This window comes from Ahaetulla prasina, chromosome 13, assembly GCF_028640845.1.
Source record: "Ahaetulla prasina isolate Xishuangbanna chromosome 13, ASM2864084v1, whole genome shotgun sequence".
In the NCBI taxonomy this organism is placed as follows: Eukaryota; Metazoa; Chordata; class Lepidosauria; order Squamata; family Colubridae; genus Ahaetulla; species Ahaetulla prasina.
This window is the reverse complement of record NC_080551.1, coordinates 1,800,652-1,826,448: the sequence shown is the minus strand read 5'-3', so window position 1 is coordinate 1,826,448 and position 25,797 is coordinate 1,800,652. Positions and strand designations below refer to the sequence as shown.

At 42.2% G+C, this 25,797-nt stretch overlaps 1 protein-coding gene across 4 annotated transcripts in view; it reads right to left on the bottom strand.

Annotated features, from left to right (window-relative positions):
* The window catches only part of CTDSPL2 (CTD small phosphatase like 2), a 40,789-nt gene extending 15,165 nt beyond the window's left edge, over positions 1-25,624 (bottom strand). Inside the window, exons 1-10 of one of the 4 annotated variants that reach the window (XM_058155740.1) lie at positions 25,331-25,624; positions 24,223-24,316; positions 19,371-19,533; positions 8,357-8,566; positions 6,162-6,300; positions 5,476-5,625; positions 4,802-5,020; positions 2,511-2,589; positions 2,027-2,138; positions 1,795-1,881 (exon numbers count right to left, since the gene is read on the bottom strand). In XM_058155740.1, coding sequence (XP_058011723.1) covers positions 1,795-1,881; positions 2,027-2,138; positions 2,511-2,589; positions 4,802-5,020; positions 5,476-5,625; positions 6,162-6,300; positions 8,357-8,542 — 972 coding nt within the window. In that variant the 5' untranslated portion in view covers positions 8,543-8,566; positions 19,371-19,533; positions 24,223-24,316; positions 25,331-25,624. Of the gene's footprint in view, positions 1-1,794; positions 1,882-2,026; positions 2,139-2,510; positions 2,590-4,801; positions 5,021-5,475; positions 5,626-6,161; positions 6,301-8,356; positions 8,567-8,700; positions 8,744-15,877; positions 16,104-19,370; positions 19,534-24,222; positions 24,317-25,330 lie in introns of those variants that run through there. The other 3 variants (XM_058155741.1, XM_058155739.1, XM_058155738.1) reach the window with 3 other exon arrangements.
* Between the last annotated feature and the right edge of the window lie 173 nt (positions 25,625-25,797).

Here is a 25,797-nt window from a genome sequence, read left to right as displayed (position 1 = left end):
TGACCTTAGATGATAATAAATCCTGCCCTAAGCACAGGGACTCAGAAAATGGCTTACAAGAAACGCTACCATATACGACCACTTGTCTTGAGCTCCACAATGACACATTGGGACCGATTCTGAGGCATTCACAATTGCAGCTTACTCTGGGGAAGTGATTAAGAAGCCCCAGATGAAAACAGGTTGGGGGTTTGGAGAGCACATTCCCAGAAAAATGTCCCTGAATATCCAAGTTCGGTTGTATGGTGCAAGGCCTGCACTTATTAAGAAAAAAGGTGCCAAGAATCAAAGATATGCTTCCAACAAGATTTAAAGTCTGGCAAATGCAAATTTTACATTTCTTTATTATTTAAAAATAAATATTTTTTTGTAAATAACCCCGGAAAGACATAGTTATCCTCAGTAATATATACCAGTGATGGCTAACCTTTTTGCCATCACGTGCAAAAAGCGGAGGGAAGTGCGAGAGCATGCGTGCCTACACCCATAATTCTATGCCCCACACACATGCGCATATGATCCCCCTGCGCTCCCCTCGCTTCTGGCATATGATGGCACGGTGAGCCCAATAGGGCCGTTTTTTGCTCTTCCCAGGCTCCAGAGCCTCTCTAGGAGCCTGGGGAGGGCAAAAACGGCCTTCCCCATCCTCCCCAGGAGGCCCTCCGGAGGCTGTTTCCCTACTTCCGGTGGGCCCAGAAGGCCCGCAAATCAGCTGGCCGTCATGCGCATGTGCACCGGAGCTGAGCTCACATGCCCACTGAGCTCACATGCCCACCTGTGGCACGCATGCCATAAGTTTGCCATCATGGATATATACCATAGGCAAGAGATCAAAAACATTCTAGCTATAACACAAAAAAGGCATAATCCATATACTGGCTCTTCCTCTTACTATTCAGAAGGGTAACTACATTCTCTAAGTGCATTCAAATGAAAAGGATTCTGACTACGGCCATCATCAGAGAGAAGATAAGAAACCCAAGTTGGTGTGTATTTTGGAAGATCCCGTGTTATGTTTCAGGATGTTGAAGGATTGTAAATAAAACAAAAGACAAAAGACAAGTTTTAAAATTAGGGTAAAATACCTGGACAAGTGTCCGTTTAAGATGTCTGATGTCATTCTCCAAAGTTACTACAGAGGGGTCCAATATCATGCGAACTACATGGAGGGAAGCTGTTGCTACTCCCAGGTACATCACACAATAGGGACCTGAGAACAACAGCCGGGGTCAGTGCAGCATCTTTGGCAGTTGCTGGAATTCACCTCCTTCTCTTCCTCCTTCCCCTGTTCTTCACTGGCAGAATTGTTGAATGCACCGTAGATGAGAGCAAAGAATATGTTGCGAAGCACAACCACCAACAGCTAGCAATCTTTCAGAGTCTTCATCAACAAACAGCACCTAACTAGATATGAAGGAATGGGTCTACTTCTAAAAGCAAGTCATTCCCAAGGCTGACTTCCCCTTAAGAACCTCTTGTTTTATCAAATAACCATACAGAGTTAGAAGGCCTTTTTCGTCACCTCCTGGCAAGGAGGAAAGCTGCTTAAGAGGAATACTGCTAGCTTCCTAATGGATGACAGTTTTACAATGGAATTACATGGAAAGTGTCAAAGTAGTAATCCATATGCCACAATTCCTCTAAGATCTGATGGCTTCCTTAACAATATTTCATAGAATATAACCAATGCCGCTAAATTACCAACATTTTAGGACAGCGAAAAGATATCAGATACACAATGTTTTTTCTTTAATTTCACAGGAGACATTTCCACCTTAACATGATTTGGATTACCTGGTAAATGACATCCTGGAAAAGGACTGGAAACGTGAGTGCAGCATCTTCCAGTTCATTTAGACTACAGTGGACTAATGTTTCATCCTACAAAGTTTTAAAAAATGAATCAGTTTAGCAGAGGGACAGAAAAGAATGCGTTCTCTGAAATAGCCCTATAATTTACAGTTTGCCAAAGACAGAATATCTTTCCCTCAAAAGTGAAGCAAGCAACCAAATATGCTTTTCTTACCAAGTCTAGAACTAACGAGAACTCTGGTGTACTTCTGGTTTTCAATGGAAGAGCAGGTTTCCGATTAAGTTGTTCTTCTGTTAGCGGTGGAACATGCTTGATGAAGTAGTACCTAAAGATGAGTCACATCATGGTTTGATCATTTATCAGTGAATACTTTACTCAAACTATGATAAAGGTATATATATGAATAAATCTACCCACAGATTTACTAAATGAACTATAGCTGGGGAAGGAACTGGAGCTTCTGAAAACAGAAGTTAACTATTCTACTTAGACCAATACTCCTTTTTCTATGGTTCTCCCCTTGTAAATATTTGGCTTTCCCCCCAGATTTAGGGCTCTTCAAGTATGCTATTTCTTTCTTCTTTGGTTTTACAGAGGGCCAGTCTTAGCTACTGTTCTGCCAGGAGGCACCAGCTGAATTCAGTATCATAAATATTTTCATTTATTTAGAAACAGAAGTCTGAATATGGACACGTACGGATCAAAGACTTCCCAGTCTTCTTCATAGGTGGCTTCTGCATGAGCTGATGAATAACCACTGTCTGGAGATACTGGTGCTGACAAAACACAAAAGTTCCTCATTATTTACAGGAAGAAAAGGGAAATTTTCTCTTAACCAGGAATTTGATCATTTAGTTACTAAAATATTTCTATTTGGTACGGAATGTTTTGTCTTCCACTTTTCTTAAGAACTATTATCAATATTTTTAAGGCTTATAATTTGACTCTTAAAATAGATATATCTTTTTGCATTATCAAGCTTTAAATGGTTAGCAATATTTGCAGTGAGGGCCAAGTATAATTTTACAAGTGTGTTGTAATAAATGAAAGTTACTGACATGATAAAAATTATAATAATAATAATAACAGAGTTGGAAGGGACCTTGGAGGTTTTCTAGTCCAACCCCTGACCAGGCAGGAAACCCTACACCATTTCAGACAAATGGTTATCCAAAAATTTCTTTAAAATTTCCAGTGTTGGAGCATTCACAATTTCTGCAGGCAAGTTGTTCCACTTGATTGTTCTAACTGTCAGGAAATTTCTCCTTAGTTCTAAGTTGCTTCTCTCCTTGATTAGTTGATTATGTGCAGAGTCAAATATGAATCTTTTTAAATCAAACCTTTGGCAGTTTAAGTGCCTTCTAAGGATGATGGTTATCATCTGTTTTCTTTCACGCTGCAATATTATGATGCCCTATTGTATTGTAGAATTCTGTTTTGAAACTCATCGGATTGGCCTGGTAGAAATGTTCCATTAAGTAAATAAATAAATAAATAAAGTTCTTATTAGCCAGAGTGATACTGCCCTTGGCTTTGAAGTAGTGTTTGTACACATGGGTAGATGAAGCATAATGCATCAGGCAATTGTTTCTCGGAATACATTCATGCTCAAATAAAGTGAGTACAGGTAGTTCTCAACTTACGACCACAGCTGAGCCCAAAATTTATGCTGTTAAGTAAGAAAAATTTCTGCCTACTTGAAAGACTGTACACAAGAAAAATATATATTGGAATGGAGGAAGTGGATTGATTATATTCAAAATAAGTATCAGATTAAAAAATATCAATTAGTTTTTGAGTGAAGTTAGGAATTATTATGTATTAGTTTAAGAAAGAAGGGAATTGATAGTGTGATGGTGTGAAATGGAATATGTTTTATGTTATATTTTAGATTATGTTTGTTAGTTACAATACCCTGTATTCTGTTCTGGGAAGTCTCGGGGGGGGGGGGAAGGAGGCGGGGAAGGGGAAGACTATAAATTGATTGGTTGCCATTGTACAGGAATAATGGTAGAATTAAACAAGTTGGAATGGTGTAATGTCGGGACTGCTCGGCAAACACTCCCGAAGGGAAAGGGTAAGGAAAGAGGAGTAAAGAAGGAAGAAAGTAGGTAGGTAGGTGGGTAGGGAGGAAAGAAGGGAGGGAGAAGAAAGGATAGGAGGAGGAGAAGAAGGAGAAGATAGAGGGTTAGAAAGGATGGTAGTGAGAAGTGGGAAAGAGGAGGGGAAGTAGGAAAGCGAGGAGAAGGTGGTGGGGGAAGTTTAAGAAGGATGAGAAGGGAAGAAAGGATTAAAGGGGGGAGTGGCAGTCGAGCAGCCCTGACTGAGTATAATTTGAGTATAGGACTGATTGTTGGATAAGTGATTGTATTGTACACTGGTCAAATTGTGGGAATTATTATGGAAAAATAAAAAATTTTTGCAAAAAAAAAAAAAAAAGTAAGAAACTTGATACCTGAGTTTTGGCGCATTTTACAATTAATTTTTTTGCCACATTTGTTAAGTGAATTAAATTAGTAACAGGTTGTTAAGTAAATCTGGTTTCCCCATTGACTTTGCTTGTCCAAAGGTCATAACAGGGGATCACGTGACTCTGGGATACTGCAATCATCATAAGTAGGAATCAGTTGTAAATCACATGACCAAGGGGATGCTGCAACAGTTCTAAGTCTGAAAAATGGTCATAAGTCACTTTTTTCAGTGCCATTGTAATTCCGAATGGTCACTAAATGAACTGTTGTAAGTCCAGGACTACCTGTAGATATAAATAACTAGGATTTCCAATTAACAATTGATTTCTCATTTGTTAATCCCATTTATAGACTGCTGAATTCCTAAGGACTCTAGGTATTTTTAAGATAAAACGGTGAAGGGATTCAGTCAGGAGAAAGACAGGTTTGCTCCCAACAGCTTGACTCTCCGGCTGCTCCACCTGCAGGCTGGGGGAGAAGTACAAGACTGGAGCCAACAACGGTGCTTCCTCCTTACCGGTCAGTGGAGGAAGATCACAGTCCGCCACATCCTCCACTTCCTCCAAGACGGTGTTGATGGTCGTTCGGACCTGGGCTGCCTGGCTGGCGTAGGGCGCTCCTCCGTTGGCTGAGACGGCAGTGCTGGTAATGATCTCATCTACCTGCTCCATATCGAGCTGCTTCACAATTTCTTCAGCCTCCACAGCTTGGCCGGGAGAATCCGAGCCTGCTGTTCCTGCAATAAAGTTGTGGCTTAATACTAGCGCTCTCAACTTAAGAGGAGCATTTGCACCTGCTCTTCTGGCCCTAGATTTAAGGTCTGAACAGAAATCTAATAGAATATATTCCTATCAGCCATTTTTTCCAAATAGGAAACAACTATTTCATAATAACAATTTTATATTCTTTTTTGATCAGGAGTGTCCAACCCCCAGGCTGTGGCCCACAACTGGGCTTCGGCCTGTTTGGAACTGGGCCGCAGAAGCAGTGGGAGAGTGTGTGCGCCACTCCATTTGTGAGCAGCAGGGCACATGCCCGTTGCATGCACAAATGGAGTTGCACGCAGGCCTGCTCCTCACACAGAACCATCCCCTCTCTCCACTCCCCAGCCGGGCTGCCAAGATGGAAAGATTGGGGGCTGCTGTTTTAGATGCAGGTTAAGAGCCAAATGCAATTTTGTGCAGTACTTGCCATTTTTATTTGCTGGTGAGAAAAAATTGAAGACAGGAGAAAATATGGTCCCCAATAATGTCGTCCTTGGGGGGCTGCAGCTGGTGGGATTATCATCCAATTTTCCATTTTGCCGGACATGCTGGTTTGCCATTTCATAATTCCCAGCTTCTGGAACAGACAAACAAAAAAGTGCACTAAGTTTCTAGTGTGGTTTTTCCAATACAGGTTGGAGTGACAAAGTTTCAATTAAATATCAGATTCCTAGACGAGCACAAATGTACTGCAGGAATTAAACTTAGAAAGCCATGCCCTATCTATCTATCTATCTATCTATCTATCTATCTATCTATCTATCTATCTATCTATCTATCTATATCTCCACAAGGCTGATAACTCTTATGGCTCATGGTTTCCAAGGCAATGAAGATTCACAATTAGCTAACTTGTAGTCTGGGAAACTCCCGTTGCCTTTACCATACAGAAATCTTTAAGAAATACATGGAATATTATAATTTAAGAAAGTGAGCTAAAAGCTGCAGCAGAGCTTTTTTTACTGTAAATTGTTAATTCAGATCATATGATCAGTCCCTCTGTTAGTGAGATGGCCACTTACTATATTTGATAAATAAAATAAAGGGTTTGTTAATAGTTGTTAAGAGTTACCAAAGCCCTCCTTTCAGCTAAAGACTGGGATATTTACAAACCTCCATTCACTTGACTTTTCCGCCTAATTCGAGAAAGCTGTTTATTAGGCTTTTCTCCTGTTCGAGGAGTGGATGTAATTAAGTTGTCTTCTATGTCACGTTCGATTCTACTTCTTTTTGCAGGGTGTTCTCGTTCATCCTTAACAAAACAAATACACCAAATTATACTTTACTGTTACTAGCAAACTTTCTCTGTCCATTTGTACTGCTTTCATGAAAATCAAATTTCCAACGTTTATCTTTTTTAACCCTTTTCACTTCATAGGCTTTTGGTAAAAATGTCATAAAAGCAAAAAAAAACCCATATCAAGCCTAATTCAATGGATTGACTATATTCAAAGTAGATATCAGACTAAGAGTTATCAGACTGTTTTTGAATGATTATGATGTATTATTTTTTATTGTTTTCGGGGGAAGTTAGGAATTGATGATTGTAGGGGTATAATTAAGTTGGGACGAAATTTTTTTTATTTTTTTTATGTTTGTTTTATTTTTAACTATACCTTGTGCTCGTTCCGGGAAGTCGGGGGGGAGGGGGGTTGTTAAGGAAGGTGGGAGGGGAGGTGGGGGAAAGGGGGGAAAATTTTTTTCTGTAAAACTTTTTGAATTAAAAAAAAAAAGCCTAATTCAAATTTAAATTCCCATTTAGATCGTACTATTTGTTCCATTTTTTTTCCACTGCTTTAACATGCCAGAAAAAGAGAAAAATAAACTCCCAAGCCCATAAAAATAAAGAAACATATGTTTCATCTGCAAATTATACGAGAACTCCTTCCGCTTTTTCAGCCACTCCATTAACAGAAATGCTAAGGACTACAAAGCTGAACCTTGTGGCATCCCGGTTCATACCTGGTACATACTATTTGTGAGTACAATTTTCAAAATTCTTGTACCATCCACTTCCAATTTAAGTTACTAATTGAAATGTCATGGAGTATTTATTGAATGGCTGCATGAAATCAAGATTTTCCTCTTATGTTAATTCCACAATATATGAAACATGTGAAGAAAATTTGCCTAAATTCAATATGGTATAAATTTTGAATTAAAAGAGCCAACCCATTCCACACTATAATAATTACTGCATTGTTTATGATCATTCTAGAGCAGGGCTGTCAAACTTGTTGCCCACACCTGGTTTAGCAAAGGGGGAAAAAAGTCCCAATACGTCATGTGACACTGCCATGATGCCACAAGTTTGACAGCCCTGCTTTAGAGTCTTCCCAGGTATTGGGAATTATAAGAGCAGTGGTGGCACAGTGGTTAGAATGCAGTACTGCAGGCTAACTTCCTGCTCACTACAGAAGTTCAATTCTGAACGGCTCAAGGTTGACTCAAGCTTTCCATCCTTCTGAGGTGGGTAAAATGAGGATCTAGATGTTGGGGGCATTAAGCTGTAACTGCTTAGAGAGGTCTGTAAAACACAGTGAAGCAGTACAGAAGTCTAAGTGCTATTGCTATTGGTGTCAGATTGAGGGATATTAATTTCTTCCTTTTTCTACCTTTTTGAAAACAAGGCTGTCCCCTCTACCCAGGTGGTCGTCTTGTCCAAGAAAAAAGATTGAACCTTAGTCATTACTTCAATCCCAGTTTAATAATGTATTTTTCCTTAGTGACCTGTTCATTTCCTTAATAATTTATGTAATTTGCAGTTATGATTTTAATTTCTCTTTACACAGTAAATTTCACCTATCTTGAGTGCCTTTATCCACAGCTGCTTTGGAAAGGAATTCCTATTTATATTCATTTTAAGTTTATTAAAAGGATAAAATCACACACAGCTGAGCTCAGAAAACTGTAGGGGCCAGATAACCAGGTTGCATTTTACTGATCCCACAAGGGCTACCAACCTATTTCTGGACAAAATGATGCTGCTGCCGTGACAACCAATAAACCAAACCATCAGCTGGCAGATGCAGCAGAGGAATTTAAGAAACCAGCATCTCTTCGAAGCTGACCTTTGACTAGGAGGCATCAGCCTGGCTACTGTTAGAACTTCTTTAGCCACACTTGAGATACTTTGGAAAATGCTTGCTGTCTTCAGACAGCTCTTTCACATGTTTCCTCGAATAGATTTACAACTGATTTTATTCCACATGTTTTAATGATTGCTATTTGAATGTCTGTTTTTGTAAGCCATCTTGGAAGATATATTATGCATGTCAAAATGTTAACAGTGGTTCCTGACTATTTACCTTTGGGGTACTTCCTTTAATGAACTTTTTAATTGAAGATAGTAAGCCAGTTTCATTTTTCTGAAGTTTTCCTCCACCAACAGTTATGTTCTCCTCCACATCTGAGTATTTCCTCTTTACTCTCAATGCACGCTGTGTGTGATTTTGATTTGACTGCTGAGAAGCTTTCCGTGTTCTCAGCCTCATTTTTGATGGTATCACATGTAAAAACTATGTAAGACAAGAACAGAAAATACATTAACTTTTAAAACTTTAAAAATCTTATTTAATCTTCTAAAATAACAACAGTACTTAATTAAAAGTAGAATTAAATTTATTCTGCAATCAATATAAACAATTATCACCTTTATAACTGGATTCTAGGTACTCAAAAATTAAGCCTGGTATCTAGGAATTTGAGAAACAAAGGCATTGTTTACAACTCTTTCTTTTTACATTCTTACACAATCAGCCCTAAGAAAATTGGAGAACTCAATGAATCAGCCAGACAGTTCATAATTCAGGTAAGTCATGCATACAAAGCAAACATCAGCACATGGAATCTTTTCTCCCAAACCTGTCTTTCTGCATTCCATTCATACATGCTTTTCTGAATAAAAAGCCTTCTAGAATAAGCAGGTGCTGAAGGAAAAGCATCTAACTTTTGACACAGCTGTAGTGGAAGCAAATTTATCCCACCTATTTCTGTCAGGTACGTAAGAAGCTGCTTTGTGTCACTGATTGGCAAAAGCTCCCCAGGATTTCAAGAAGGAATTACTCAGGAGTTTACAATTACAGAATAACAGAATTGGAAGGGTGGTCTTCTAGTCCAAACCCCTGGTGAAGCAGGAGACCTTATACCATTTTGGACTAATGACTATTCAATCTCTTCTCAAAAACCTGCAGTGATGGAGTACTCAAATTCTGAAGGCAGGTTGTTCTACTGGTTAATTGTTCTGTCAGGAAACTTCCCCTTAGTTCTACATTGGCTCTCTTTTGATGATGATGATGATGATGATAATAATAATAATAATAATAATAATAATAATTTAATTTTTATACCGCCCTTCTCCCGAAGGACTCAGGGCGGTGAACAGGCAGATAAAATAATACAATACATTTCAACAAAAACACTATTTAAAAAACTTATTCTAAAAGCCTAAATTTAAAATACAATACAAAATATAAAATAAACCCCAATAAAATCCATGTTTAAAAACCCTATTAAGCCAGTCCTGCTCAGAAGAATAGATATGTTTTAAGCTCGCGGCGAAAGGTCCGGAGGTCAGGAAGTTGTCGAAGTCCTGGGGGAAGCTCATTCCAGAGGGTAGGTGCCCCCACAGAGAAGGCTCTCCCCCTGGGGGTCGCCAGCCTACACTGTTTGGCTGACGGCACCCTGAGGAGGCCCTCTATGGGAGCGCATCGCCGGTGGGAGGCATGTGGTAACAGAAGGCGGTCCCGAAGATATCCCGGTCCTATGCCATGGAGCGCTTTAAAGGTGGTAACCAACACCTTGAAGTGCACTCGGAAAACCACAGGCAGCCAGTGCAGCCTGCGCAGGATCGGTGTTATATGGGAGCCACGAGTGGCTCCCTCTATCACCCGCGCGGCTGCATTCTGAACTAACTGAAGTCTCCGGGTGCACCTCAAGGGGAGCCCCATGTAGAGAGCGTTACAGTAGTCCAGGCGAGAAGTGACGAGACCGTGCATAAGGCATCCCGGTCTAGAAAGGGGCGCAACTGGCGGACCAGGCGGACCTGGTAAAAAGCTCTCCTGGAGACGGTCGCCAAGTGATATTCAAAAGACAACCGTCCATCCAGGAGAACCCCCAGATTGCGCACCCTCTCCATTGGGGCCAATGATTCGCCTCCAACAGTCAGCCGCGGTTGATAAGTTTCCATCCATGACTTCCTGCCGTGCCGATAGGTGTTCTGGAGAATAGGTTGATCCACTCCTCTGTGACAACCCCTCAAACATTGGATCACTGGTTTCATGTCACCCCCCTAGTCCTTTTCTTCACATAGCTAGTTCCCGCAATTGTTCATTGTATGCTTTATCTACTAATCCACTAATCATCTTTGGTGATCTCCTCTGCATTCTAGTGTCTCAACATCTTTTTTGTACTGTAATGACCAGAACTGGACATAGTATTCCAAGTGTGGCCTTACCAGTGCAGTATAAAGTGGTACTAACACTTCATGTGATCTTATTACTAGCCTTCTGTTGATGTACCTAGGATAGCAATGGCTTTTTTGACCTAGTGGTTGTCCACTAGGACTATTAGACCTCGCTCATAGTTACTGCTGTTGACCAGTACCACCTATTCTATACCTTTGAATTTGGGTTTTTTTGCCTAAGTGCAAGTTCTTACTTTTCTTACTACTGAACTACATTTTGTTGGAAAGGATCCAGTGTTCTAATCCATCAAGACCTTTCTGGATCTTCTAAGCATTGGCTATTCCACCCAGCTTGGTGTTGTCTGCAAATTTGATTAGTTCCCCTTCTATCCCTTCATCTAAATCATGAAGATGTTGAAGAGTACTGGGCCTGTGACAGAATCTTGGGGTACCCCACTGCATGCTTCCCTCCATTGAGGACTATATGTTGAGTGCTGCTGATCAGCCAGTTACAAATCAATCTGATGGTGACAGATCCCACATTTTTCTATCTTACCAAAAAGTAGGTGATAGTCTACTTTGTCAAACGCCTTACTGAAATCCAAGTATATTATGTCCACAGTATTTCACTGGTCTACTAATTTAGTCACTTTCTCAAAGAATGCAATAAGGTTTCTTGCATGATCTGTCTTTGACAAACCCATGTTGGCTTCTAGTAAGTTTTGCCTCTTTCTAGGTATCCACAGATCCATGGCTTATCTTTTTCCAGGACCCTTCCCAGATATTGGTATCAGGCTGATTGGTCTCTAGTTTCCTCGATCCATTTTTTCTTTTTTAAAGATGGGAACCACATCAGCTCTTTTCCAGTCTTCTGATATTTCCCTGGTGCTCCGGGATTTTAGAGAAAGATATGGCTGAATGTTTCCAAGATCAGATCTACCAGCTTCTTCAGAACTCTGAGATGTAATCTATCTATCCTGGTAATCTGAACTTGTCTAGAGTGGGATAGGTGATGTTTTACCATTTTCTTGCCTATTTTTACTTGTATTCTTCATCAGCAGATTAGGTTTTACAGTACTGCTTTTTGTTAGGTTGGATTATTTTTTCTTTTTATGCAAAGACAGATACAAAGAATGAATTAAGCAATTCCTCTTTCTCCCTACTGCCCATTACCTTCTTGCTATCCCCATTTTGGCCAGCAAAGTGCTGCAGGAGGTATACGTTTCATCTCTCCCCCCACACAAGCCGGTCCATGGAGAACTACAATGCTGATCCAGCCCTCGAAGAAATCCAGTTTGACACCCCTGTTGTAGACCATGGTTTAGGATTCCAAAGTTCTCTTGATGGCACCATCCTTTAAGTCAGTGTTTTATTACAGAAGTTCTCCATTCCCTCATTCAATCACGTTTCTTTTTCTGAGGGCAATTCAGCCTGAGGCCCTTAAATAATTCACATCTATTACCAGATGTCCTACAAACTGCCTACAAAGACAGAAACCAATCAAACTGTTCCCAGCTTATCATCTGGAAAAACAACAAAAACCAAGAAAAGATGTTCCCACTGATGGGAAGCTATGAGGATGAAAGGTTAAAAGACTTCACCTGTCAGCTGCCATCTTCACTTTCTTTGAAGCTCCCTAGCAACTGCCATGAGCAGGGGGGAGGGGGCATTTGGGAGGGGAAGAGTACTGGAGGCGTGACAGAATGCTATGGGAAATTGGGAGTGTGTGGACACTGACAGCAACCAGGAGTGCCAAACCAAACTATGTTCCTGCCTTCAAGGATGCTAGCCCTGGGAAAGGAATTTACTGCGGCACCTGCAGTACCAGGTTCCCAAAACATTGGAACAGGACCTGATTGGACTATTCTCCCAGAGGGGAGGGGTTTGGACATTGAGGGATTGCTTTCAATACATGATTTTCACACGCTTTTTCTTCAGAACTTGCCTTGCTCACGCTGCACTCAGCATCTCTAGTAAAAGTACCTTTTCTCCAACATCAATGGAGTCAAGGGTTGTTCTTCCCTAGGGAAGAAGCTGGGGCCAGTCTGACAGTAGGCAAGCTCTGCTGTAACAGTCAACCAGGTAGATCTGCTGCAGCATTTAAAGCTGAATTGGGAATTTATACAATTCATGCACTATCCAAAATCAGAATATTAATATTAACTACAGGCACAAAATCAACAAAATGGAGACTGACAGACTCCCCAAATTATGCTTACTAGAGCAAATAAAATCACAATCCCAAACTTCTTGGATCACTACACTGATAAATTTTGTAAATAGATGTGGCCTTCCTGCCTCTTGTGTAACAGGGGAACAAACTAAAAGAAGAGCTGCTCACAGAATCAAGGATCTAGAAGCGCAAAATGATACAGCTATCCTTAGTAAGGTTGGTAGCTTGAAATGGCTGAGTAAATACAAACATACTTTTCAAACAGACAGCTATTTAAAGTTACAACTGCCAAACCATCTTAGGGAGATATTTATGCGAGCAAGATTCGAACAGCTTGACATAATGGTCAGAGATGGGAGATTCCATTCCATACCCTATAATAAATGTCTCTACATTTGCAGAGCAGCAGAGGTAGAAGACCTGGCTCACATCCTATTTGATTGTTGCCCGTATAAGGGTGACAGACAGATACCTTGGCCTATATACTAAACAAATGATCCATTGGGAACCCCATATCAAAACAACTTACCTTACGTGTGGCCAGAATTTGAAAACAACATTTAGTACAGCACAGTACTTGAGCAAAATGGTTTGGTTGAGATTGGCATAGGTGGGACTGATGGGGGTAGATCACGAGTGTAAAACTGCATCACACTGCCGTCGTGACATTTTTTCCCTTCGTGGAGCTGGGTGGGCGTGGCCTGTGGTGTGACACATCTGGCTCACAGGCTGCCAGTTTGACACCCCTGGGGTAGACTGTAGGAGTGACACTGGAATATAATTTTATTATATTGTATTTATCCATATATTATTGTATTTTATTCCAATTCCATTTTAAATTGTTTTTATCAGATTTTAGTAATAATTTGTGTTTGGAACTGTGCACTTTTATGATATGGCCCTTGAGCTAATCAATAAAGTAAAGTAAACTACCGTATTTTTTGGAGTATAAGATGCACCTTTTTACCCCCTAAAAGGGGGTGAAAATTTGGATGAGTCTTATAGGCCGAATGTAACCCCACCCACCCACTGGCCCTCACCATTTGGCCTCTGCCTCCCAGCAATTTACCTCCTTGCAGCAAGCAGCAAGAAGAAACAGCCCATTTCAGCTTCAGCACAGCCTAATTAGCACAAGCTGACTGTCCTTTGGATCAGCCTCCCGACTCTCAGCTGTTTCAGGCTGCAGGGATTGCCATGGCCTATTGCTGCGTGGGCCTCTGCTGCTTGCTGCAAGGAGGTAAATTGCTGGGAGCAGATTTTCTTTTTCTTGTGCTAATCAAGCTATGCTGAAAACGAAAATTAAAGTAGAGCTGGCTATTTGCTGTTTACTGCAATGAGGCAAAATTGCTGGGAGACAGAGGCAGATTTCTTTTTCTTGTTTTCCTCACCAAAAAAGGTAGGCACGTCTTATACTCCGAAAAATAAGTCAATCAGGAGACCAATGTCTACTGAGGGGACTGAGCAAAAAATGACAAGCCACAAAAGCTACAAATCACAAAGGTGATTTGGAAGAAGCCGGAATTCGTGGAGGACACCCTGCCAAACTGCACTGCCCAAAGGAGGAGCCTGAATGGCTGGGGAATGTGAGTATCAGTGAGGAAGCCCCAAAACTCCAGTGGTCACTCAGCCTGGCGGTGAAAGACACAGTAAGGGAGAAAACCCTCAGCATAATATATACCCAAGGGAGCCACGGAGCCAGGAAATGGAAGCGGCACAGTGGCCGGGCTGAGGAAGAGATCCAGAGTGAACTGGACAAGTAGGAAAACCCAAAGGGTACTGAAGGATGCCTTTGGGAACCAACATGCCAAGGAACCCCTTGCCCAGTTGGCTGAACATCAAGCCATGTCGGCATGGCCAGCAGGAGTTGGCGCCACAATCTGGTGTAGAATTTAGTGCCTTATTTTATTCTTACTCCAGCATGTCCTTTGTAAGGGGGAAGGGGTACATGTTTTCCACACAAACACTATTGATTCCTTGAAAATCCATGCATAATCTCAAAGACCCATCTTTATAGCCATGGTGCCGGAGTGGTTAGATTGCAGTACTGCAGGCTACTTCTGCTGACTCCTGGCTGCCTGCAATTTGGCTGTTCAAATCTCTCCAAGCTCCAGGTTGACTCAGACTTCCATCCTTCCAAGGTGGGTAAAATGAGGTCCCAAATTGTTGGGGGCCATAGGCTGACTCTGTAAACCGCTGAGGGCCAAAAAGCCCTGTGAAGCGGTATATAAGTCTAAGTGCTATTGCTATTCTTCTCTTTGACGAGCACTGCGGTGGCCATCATCCAACGTTTTGCCAGTTGGATGAAGCCCCTAGTTAGGTTTTTATCCACAACATTCCTGAGCTCCTCCATCTCTCTCGGGTCATTGAGTACATCTTTGGTTTGGGTAATTTCGCCCCTGGCAGTATCTCAATGGCACAGTCAGTGGGGCGATGGACACGGAGTACGTTTGATTCTCGCTCATTGAATGCTTCTGCTAAGTCCTGATACCCTTTTGGGATGAGTTGGGATGGGTCCCTCTTGGCCACCCTCGGTTAATGAATTGATGGGCTCTATCTTTCCCTTCCATACCAGCGGGGTTTCACTACCTTTGCAATTCACCCTTATGCATTGCGGTCCACCAGTACCAGTTGTTGTCTTTCCAGTCAACCCCTGGGTTCCACTTCTTCAGCCATGCCAACCCCAATATCATAGTCTTTGACATTTTCAGGGCACCTATGAATTGTATAGTTTCCTCGTGGCTTCCTGATCTCAGGATTACTGGCTTGGTTAGATACGTTGCTGGCAATACCCCAGTAAGGGAGCCATCTACTTTTTCAAACTTCATAGGTTGCCTCAATTTTTAAGTCTCAGTCTCATCTTTTCCACAGTTTACAGGCTAATCAAGCAACGGGTGCAACCTGAGTCTACCAGGGCCGTGAAGACCCCTTTTCACCCGAGTGGGGCACTAGCATCTCCACTTGGGCCAGGGGTTGACAATCTTCACACTAATCTAAACACTCAAAGAGCCACAAAGGTCCTAACCGGAAGCTCCCGTTCAATTCTGGAGCCTGGAAGTCTGGTTCCCCCACTAAAGAGTGTCCTCTTCATGCGGCATCCTTTTTTCCTCTACTCGTCCTAAGCAAAAGCCCTGTCAATTATGGAGCCAACCAGCAACAGGGAGCCGCAGCAGATGAAAGAGCCACATGTGGCTCCAGAGCCGCGGGTTGCTAACCCCTGACCTGGGCAGTCAAAGGGACAATGGTTCCACTTACCATCAGATCATTCTCCCCTTTGCTGTCGCTTTCGTAGAAGACCAGGTTGGTGTTGCTGGCGACTGGAGTTCCCTCACCCTCGCTAGACAGGGAAGAGACCTCCATGACCTGCTGCACCACCCGTGTCTTCTCTTTTCCCTTCCTCAGCGTCTTCTTGGCCTTCAGTTGGCCCGGGCCCCTCGCTACCAACATGAGTTGCAGGGCCAGGCAGTTGGCTGCTTGTTGGCCCTCTTTTCCACATTGGAAGCAGGCTCCAGGCAGGTGCTGCGGTTTCTCCCTAGGGGTGGCAGGAGGGGCTGTTGATCCCTAAAATATCCCTCATTTAATAATAATAAATTATTTTAGTTTCACATGTTTTCTATTACAACAAATATGTTCAATGAAGACTGACTGGGAATATTATTTTGAGTATTTCTTATTTAATCAGAATCTCTTAGAGAAAGTTCCCATCACAATGTAGGTTAAAGCACTGCAGAACTTTAGATAGTTCTAAAGAGTTTAGAAACCTTTTTTAAAAGGTAAACAACTGTCCACTTCTACTTTTAAATCACAACTGTTCACCTTTGCTTTTAATTTTTTAACTGAATAATTTTAATTGGTTTCTATTAAATTTGATTCCATTATTTTAACAGTTCTTTAGCTTATCATTTTTTCCTAATGATTAGCTATCCAGCTTGATTTTGGCCCACCTAAAGATCCTGATTTCTAAAACTCCCTGCCAGCTTCCCACAAGCAGTCAACAGGAAAGCAGCCAGGAAGTCAGAAGTCACTCCCGCTCCCAGGGCCCTTTTGGCTGCACATGGTCACGCTGTTTCTCTGTTTAAGTTAGGAAATTTTTAATTATTATTGAAGCTTGTTTGCCACCACATTTATTTTTCTATTTATGACATATACTTTTCATAGATGATCTAAGGGCTCCGTCCAGCATTGGGGTAAAAAAAATATATTGTCAACTTAAAATATAATATTCATTCTAATTACACCAGACTGCACTACCTTTCTTTCAAAGAATAGCACAAAGCCTCAATATCTCTTTAAGTACAGAATATCCACTGGGACAGATACCTGCTGTTCAAATTCAGAAGAGATAGCACAACATTTGAGGTGAGGAGAGAAAAGAAAAGAGAAAAACAAGAAGCAGACAATCCAGCAGTTAAAGTGCTTCAGTTTTAGAAAAACAATCCTATCACATCTTTAAAACTCAGATTCAATTATGATTATCTTCACTGAACTAAAACTCATTAATCTATTGCCAAAGTTCAGCTTACACTTCAAATGTTACATGCATAGGCGCAGAAACAGTTTTAGGGGGCTGAAAACTATGAAATACAAGAACTACGTCAGATTGGTATGAAACATATAAATTATACATGTCAAGAACAGTATCCATTTACAAAAACAGTAGTTACAAATGGATAAAGATATTAAATATTCTGATTTAGTCTTTCACAGTCCATATCTGTTAGGCAGTATTGGGCTTCAGAGTTTCAGTGTCTGTGGTCTAAACAGGTCAACACCAGGAAATGTGCTGTCAAGACTACAATTATTATAAAACCTGAAGTTCACAATACTGCCCAATATGAAGTAGTATTAAATATTTAACAAACAACAAGCTCTCCATTCTTAAACTGAGTCTCAGGGTCTCATTAAAGGTAGGTATCAAATTGAAATTGAAATATGATTGATAAGGAAGATTATTAAACATACAGAAAGTAAGTATATAAGGTCCTGCTGTATAGAGGGCAGCATGGTGGCTCAGCAGTTAAGCTGGAAAGTTGGCAGTCCAGGTTCAAGTCCCGAACGCCACGCAACAGGGTGAGCTCCTGCCAACCTAGCAGTTCAAAAGCAGGCAAAAGCAAGTAGATAAATAGGTACCACTTGGTGGAAAGGTAACAGTGCTCTGTGGCATCATGCTGGCCCCATGACTGTGGCAATGTCTTCAGACAGCGCTGACTCAATGGCCTTGAAATGGAGATGAGCACCGCTCCCTCTAATCAGCTATGACTAGCAGAATAAGACCCACAGGGATTTTTTTATTTGAAGATAAGCAAATCCCAAGTTGAAAAAGTTTTGCTTATCAATTATGGAGCAAAACTATAATGTAAGTTAGAAGCATTAAGGAACTTGATATATAAGAGTCCAGAACAATTTATAGTTTGGTGAATACAGAATTCACTGTTAGGCAGTGTTCTTCTCAAAATATATTCAGAATTAAACCTATCCAGAAAGATATTTGTGTATGCTTCAATCTTATTCTAAAAATTTTATAGCTGGGAAATTAATAAGACAATTAATATTAACAAAGGAAAATGATGGAATACAGAAAGTGAAATTCAATTTTATAATGAAGTAGCTTCCATTTGGATGCTCACATCAGGACCTTCTATCAATCATTTGGCCAGAAATTCCTGGGATTTAAAAAAGAGTTTGCTTCTTTTTGTTAAAACAGAGCTCCCTCTTCATACCCAAAACATTGGCTTTTATCTTGGTTTAGCATGGTTTGGAAATTCAATCACTGTAGTTGGCTAGTTATGATTTATGGCTTACTACAGGGGTTCCTAGACATTTTGCAATCACACCTCTGTTTAGTATTATCTTAATATACACACCTCTCTTAAAAGTATAATCAACAAAATAAACACAAATGAACAATGAAAACAATCAAATAAAACTTTGGGAAAGCTGGATTTACTGTAACAAACTAAACTTTTAAAAGGTTTTTAGTGTTTTAAAAAACTAGAAGATTTTTCATGCCTCTCCTGGAGTCTGTCTTCATCTTTGGGAAAGGTTGGTTTTGCATGATGGGTGAATCTCATTTCACAACTGTGCCTAAAATTCACCATGTGGAGCTGGATGCCCACGGATTCATAAACTACCTAGCAGGGGTTACATTTTTTAAAAAAAGAGTGATGGGGCTTTCTTGGTCAAAACTTTATCTAGACTTTACAATCACAATTTTTTCAAAATGTGTCACATTCAATGTCATTTGCTATTTATCTTAAAAGAGAAATCGTTTTTAACCACTAGAAATAAATTGGTAGTATCTGCGAACCCAGTCACATCATTAACTTGTTCATAGAAAATAAAAGTTTAAAAATCCCAGTTCCAATAGATATCTGTAAGGACTCCCTATTTGTCCATTATGAGAACTAACCATTAACTCCTAAAATTAACAAATTTTTAGTCCACAATTAAGCCTTTCCATTTATTCTCCTTTGATCAATGAAACCCCAGATAGCTTTTGGCCAGCGACTCACTCTCACCTAATAAACTGTTTCTTTGGGGCAAGAATGAGGGAAAGCATACATATACTTTAGTTCCCAGAAGAAAGACATGATATAAATACAATAAAAACTCTCTATCTAGAAAACTAACCATCTCTTCTTTCCTATAATATTCTTGCTGCAAAGCCTAGAGAAGTGTTTGCTGGAATAAGAAGACGTTGAAAGCTAAAACAAGCAGAAATTATTTATCAGGCTTAGCAGATAAGTACCTCTAGTATAATCTTTAGTATATCTATTAAATCATAGCAATTTCAAAACTGAGTTTCTCCAAAATAGGTGTAAGAATTGGTGTTCCTGGTTTCTTCAAACTCAGCTGCAACAGGATGGCATGGGAAGAGCAGTTAAGGTGGACACAGCATGAGTCTGAAGGAGCTGAGAAATTACATTAGAAGGAAAGTGAGTACATGCCACTGACATTTTTTTTTACTTTTTCAACAGATTTCCACTACAAATATTTAATCTTATTTCAACAATACTGTTAGTATACCTGCACCTTTCACAATTTTTAGTCCTTTGTGGTCTTTGTAAGACCCTATAGTAGAGGGATGTCAAACTCGCATCGTCACATTGTCAAGTGATATATCACTACTTTTTTCCCCCTTCGCTAAAATGGTGTGCGACGCATCCGGCCCATGAGTTTGTCTCTCCTGCTATAATAAGATATAAAGACACAATATGCACGTGGAAAAAGTAAGTACACTTTTACATTTACCTCCCTTCAACTCCCTCAAATGCCTAAAATCAGAATCACGATGATTCCAATGATCAGAACCTTGTTAGAAAGGATCTGGGACAAACATGAAACCTCAGATATTTAGTTTAATTTACTTTAGTGTATGGTATCATCATGCTTAGTTCAAAAGAGCTCTCTTAAGCCTTCAGAAATGTTATAGATGCCCAGTAAGGGATTATGAAAGTTTACCAAAAGTAGACATCAACCATTCACTGTCCAACAGATCATCTACAAGTGAAGATTTCAAGCTGTCAACTTGCCCAGGCTAGGCTGTCCCAACCAGTTTAGCCTCAGAGTAAAGACCAAGATGCTGAAAGAAGTCCCTAAGAATCCTAGAATTTCATCATGTGACCTACAGGGAGCTCTTGCCTCTACTGATGTTTAAAGGCATGAATCTACCATTAGTAAGAAGGAACACAAATTAGATCTTCACGGGAAGACTGCCAGGAGGAACTTTTCTGACCAGAAAGAACCTCCGAGTGAGACTCAATGCCTAAGAAAAGACAATGCTGGCTTTGAACAGACAAGGCAAATATAGTTACTTGATCAATGTTGACATTCTGGGAAAACCAAAACTAGCATTTCACCAAAAGAACCTGATACCAACTACAAGGCAAGGCAAGGCAAGGCAAGGCAAGGCAAGGCAAGGCAAGGCAAGGCAAGGCAAGGCAAAGCTTTGTATCAGGGCAACTCACTATCATAGAATTCACTATGAATCCATCGTTGTACCAATGGATGCTTGAGGAGAATGTAAGGCCATCTGCCTGGAGAAATATCAAATTGAATCAAAACATTTATTACGGTCAAAGACCAGCACAAAAGAGGTGGGGTAAAAACCATAAAAGATACAAGAGAATAAAAATTAAAGGTAAAAATCTAAAAAGTATAAAAACAGAAATCTAAAAAGAATTTAAAAGGAGGGCTAGGAGTAGTAGGGGAGTGTAGGGGAGCATGCCAATACCATAATACAAAACACTCCGCAACAGTCTAGATCAGGAGTCTCCAACCGTGGCAACTTTAACACTTGTGGACTTCAACTCTGGGAGTTCAATTCTTCAATTCTGAGAGTTGAAGTCCACAAGTCTTAAAAGTTGCCACAGTTGGAAATCCCTGGTCTAGATACTCATATCTAGATATAAAGATATAAAGATATAAAACCTGTTGGGCTCCCTGGCAAATGAAGGTTGGGGACCTGGCTAAATCCACTTGGCACTCCATCTGCTACATGCTGTTTAATGAGTGCTTTGGCCTGGTCTTGTCCCATGCAGAGTAGAAGCCCAGGAATGTGATTTTAGTTTGCCACTGTCTTTTTTCATGCAGACTGAAAATCAACCCTCATAGTCCCTGGGACAAGGCCGAGGGGAAAAAAGGTTTGGTCTGACCCAGAAGTTAAGTATGATTACCTACATGCTAGTCTCTACTTTCATGAGATCCTTCAAACATTGCACAGTTGAAAAAAATTGTGCACTGAAAGGGAAAATATTCCTCCTAGGGCATGACAGAGACCGGTTGATAGTTATAAGAATTGCCTACTTAAGGATGTTTCTTTTCTTATATATAATTTGCATTAAATAAATTTTGTAACAAAAAACAAAGGAAATTAGCAAGTAAAATGTAAAAAAGGGGTAGAATAGAGTAGGGGTTGCCAACCTTTCAGACCTCAGGGACCACTAAATTCATGATTTTAAATCCTGCGGACCACTAAAATGAACTTTTTAAAAAGATAAATAGTATTTAGTGCAATATAAAAAATGCAAATAATTTTTCTGTGGACCACCAAAATTTTCTTGCGGACCACTGGTTGGTGACTGCTGGAATAGAGTAAGTTATAAAGAAGTGGGTTATTTTTTTCTTAATAGCAGTAACATTTATATTTTACCTTCTCTAAGATTACCTGGGCAGCACGATGGCTCAGAGGTTAATATGCTAGGCTTGTCAGCTGGAAAATCAATAGCCCAAGTTCAAGAGCCAAGCTCCATGTGACAGAGTGAACTCCTGTCCTCACTCCAGCTCCTGCCAGCCAAGCAGTTTGAAAGCATACAAATGCGAGTAGATAAATAAGTAGTACTTCGGTGGGAAGGCAATAACGTTCTGTGATGTCATGCTGGCCACATGACCCTGGAAACAGCTACAGATAGCACTGACTCAATGCCCTTGAAATGAAGATGAGCACCACCCCCTAAAGAAAGCTATGGCTGGTGGAGTAAAATCTGCCATGGACCCCTGCATAATTTCCTTCTGTTCATTGTTTACTCTTTATAATCATCAAACTCCATAAATCACAAGTTTATTTTTTTATTATTTTTTTCAGCAACAAATCTGCCTATTTAAAGCTGTTTCTGCCAAAGGGGTAATCAGGTATTAGAGTCAAGTGTCTGCTTACTTTTTCTACAGTACAAAATGGCATATTTCTTCTTTATATTTCTTTGTTGAACGATTGCAAAGGCAGTGTTTCATTTTTTTCCTATTACAGGTAGTCCTCAACTTACAACAATAGACCCCAATATTTCTATTGCTAAGCAAGATGGTTGTTAAATGAATTGTGCCCCATTTTACAATGTTTGCAGTTGTTAAGTAACACAATTGTTAAGTGAATCTGGCTTCCCCATTGACTTTGCTTGTCAGGTGACAAAGGGGGATCATATCATCCCAGACACTGCAATCGTCATAAATATAGTCCAGGTGCCAAGCATCCAATTTTAATCATGTGACCATGGGGATGCTGCAATGGTCATCAGTGTGGGGAAATGGTCAAAAGTCACTTTTTTCAGTGCTGTAGTAACTTTGATAGGTCACTAAATAAATAGTTGTAAGTGGAAGACTGCCTGTATATTATCTTTGCCTTTTATATACTTTGAAGATAAAACATTTATATTTTAAAAAAATATTTCTTTTAAAAAACCGAAAGCAACTTTACGTGGAGTATATTTATTTTTTGACATGATTAACCACATTAATGGAGTACAACAATACTAAAAAAGCTGAACTAGAATAAGATTTCACAAACCAGTACCAGTCACTTCTAAATAATAATAAAACCATCCACCAACTAAAATAAAGTGGCCCACAGTTTCAAAAAAGTTAAGAATGTTTCATTTTTTAGCAAAGAAGAAAACATCTAAAGAATCAAAGCAATTACCCTGATTAATTGAACTAATTGGCATGCAGTCTAGCAGCCAAGCCTCTAAGAGTACAGAGTTCCTCAAGGTACAGAAAGCTAGGCTACAAATGTTTGTAAGAAAGCAAATAAATCATGCCCTTGTCCTTTACATGTGCTCAGCAAGGAAACACACAATACTCTCAAAGCATAAATCCACATCACCAATAGACCTCGCCAAAGACTTGCTCACCTCTTTTACCCAAACTGTGACAGAGGCACATGCAAAAGGTCTAGGAGTTAATTGCCAAGTAAAATAATTGCATAGCAATTCATGGGAAAGAGTTGCCAGTTTGATTTTGGAGAGCCACTGCCAGTCAGAACAATAAAACTGAGGTAAAATGATCTAGTATAACACAACTTTCCAAGTTTATTTTTTTCTGGGTCTAATTTCCTTCTTGGGGGAGAAAAACCTAATTTTTTTCTTGTGCACTGGAGCTATTCCCCATTGGGGGGGGGCGCTCAAAAGATGTGGCACTATATGTCCTACAACCCTCGGATCCCTTGGTGGCGAAATCCAGGATTTCTGCACTGAAATCTGCAGACTCCATCACTCCTTTTTGGTGAATTGCCTTCCTTTATCATGAACCTCCCTCACTTCCCTTTCAGAGGGGATTACCTTTCTTCTATGCCCTCTACTGGGATACTGGGGCACGGCTAACCTGGACTAGACCCGAGGGATCACTGACAGAAGTTTAGGAGAGAAAGCAGCAGCAGCTTGTTTTTTTTTATTATTATTATTCAGTTTGACAGCAGGCACAAACTACAACAGCTTTAGTCAGCCTCTGTCTCTTCCAATGCCCAGAGCAAACTGAGAGACTCCCAGTTATCTGGCATACACAGAGGATATGGTGGTGAGGAAGGATTACTCATGGCCACAAATTATGGCCAGCTACCGTGCCAAGTGAAAATTCATAAACCCCTGATGACTACATTTATAAAAACCATTCCTTGAAGCGTTAAGTAATAGCTCGGGAGAAGGCGTAATGCATGCATGTCACTAAAGCAACATTTAAATTACGCTTACGATGAACAGGAAAGGCAAAACACACAGTGCCTATTCTTCTCCCACCCAAAAACAACATTCATCGCGACTCCATTTCTTCAAATACAGAATGAATAAAAATCACTAGTACACTTCAATGACTAATACGAACTTTAGTTAACTTACCTGTAGGCCCTTTTTAATCTTCAAATGCCTTTATTAACATTAAGTAATTAACCCTTGCAGCACCAACAGTTTGTGATGAATTATTCCCATTTTACTAGGGGAGAAATGGAAAACAAGAGATTAAATTATTCGTCCGGTAAACGCAAACAATAATTGATGAGCAAATAGATTTGAAAACCACCTTAGAAGAGTCTTGAAAGAGTCCGGGACTGAGACCCCGAGGGAAGCGCGGCTTCCTTAGCCCTGGAAGTCTCCCTACTCCTCGGGCTTCCTTCTGCAGGCACCCTCGGCTCTCCCCACATCCCTCTCCCGCCTCAGTCATGGCAGGAGCGCCGCTTTCCTTCCCCGGTTCTATGGTGCCAAATCCCGAATGAGTCCGTTTCTGCGCCTTTGCGGGCCGAGTGAAAGGGCAGGTCGTGCAAGGGAGCCAGGACCAAACCGAAACCGACAAGCGAGGCAGCAGCGCTCCTTCTCCCACCCGACGGCGAGCAGGTGGAGCAGCCGGGAGAGGCAAACTCTGCGCCGGCTCCACCTCCGAGGGTCTCGGGCTCCCCGCCTACCGGGATGGCGCGATCCCCGCCCGCCGAGAGGAGAAGCCCCCCGCCGCCGCCCGGCGCCCCGACTTCCAGCCCCATTGTGCCCACCGCCTCCCCGCCCGGCGCTGCGCCGCGGGGAACAAAGGCGGCTCCCCGGTCCCGAGGGCTCCCCCGCCGCCCGCGGGGCAAGGGCGCTGCTCCGGGGCTCGGCGGAGGACGACCCTCCGGGGGGGGGTTCCTGGCGGGATCGCCCGGCGGAGGCTCCCCGCGCGCCGATGACCTTGGAGCGCCGCTTCCCGCTCGCCTCGCCGGCCCCGTTGCTAAGGGCCCGCCAGAACCCACCGGCCGCGGCGCAGGCGGCACGCGCTCCCTCCCCCCCTCGCTCGCTCGCTCGCCCACCCGGCCGGCCCGGCCCAGAGCAACAGGGGCGCCCGCGGCGGCAAGCTCGGCCTAGGCGGGTGGGCGGGTGGGCGGGCGCAAGGCCTGCGCGGGAGCCCCGGGCGAAGAGCGCGCCTCCCGGGCCCGCCGCCGTGGCCGCCGCCGCCGCCTCCCGCGCCACTCGCGGCGGTTACCTGTGAAGCGCCGAGGGGAAGGTGGGGCAGTCGGGCGCCTCCCCGCCGCCGGAGACCGGCCCCGCGGCGGCAGGGCAGCCCAGGCCCGGCAGGCCTCCCCCGCCGCGCGGCTCCTACAAAGCGCCGCCGCCGCCGCCGCCGCCGGTCCCGCTGCCGCCGGGTCTCGGTCGCGCTCAGCAGCCCCAGCAGCGGCCGGTCGCCATTTCCCGCCTACCGACCTGCTGCACCGCGCGGAAGGACCCGGATGCTGGCGGGGGAGGAGGGAAGGCGCGAGCCCGGCGGCCTGCCCGACGCCGACACTGCGCAGGCGCGCGCGTGGGGCGGGGCGTCGCGTCGAGGCTTCTCCCGGGTCGGTTTCGGAGAGGCCGCTCAGGAGGCGCCTTCCGTCCGGGGCTCCGACGCTATGGCCGAGACGCTGCCCGGTGGAAGGGAGCGCAGGGCTGGCGGAAGGCGAAGGCTCCCGGGGA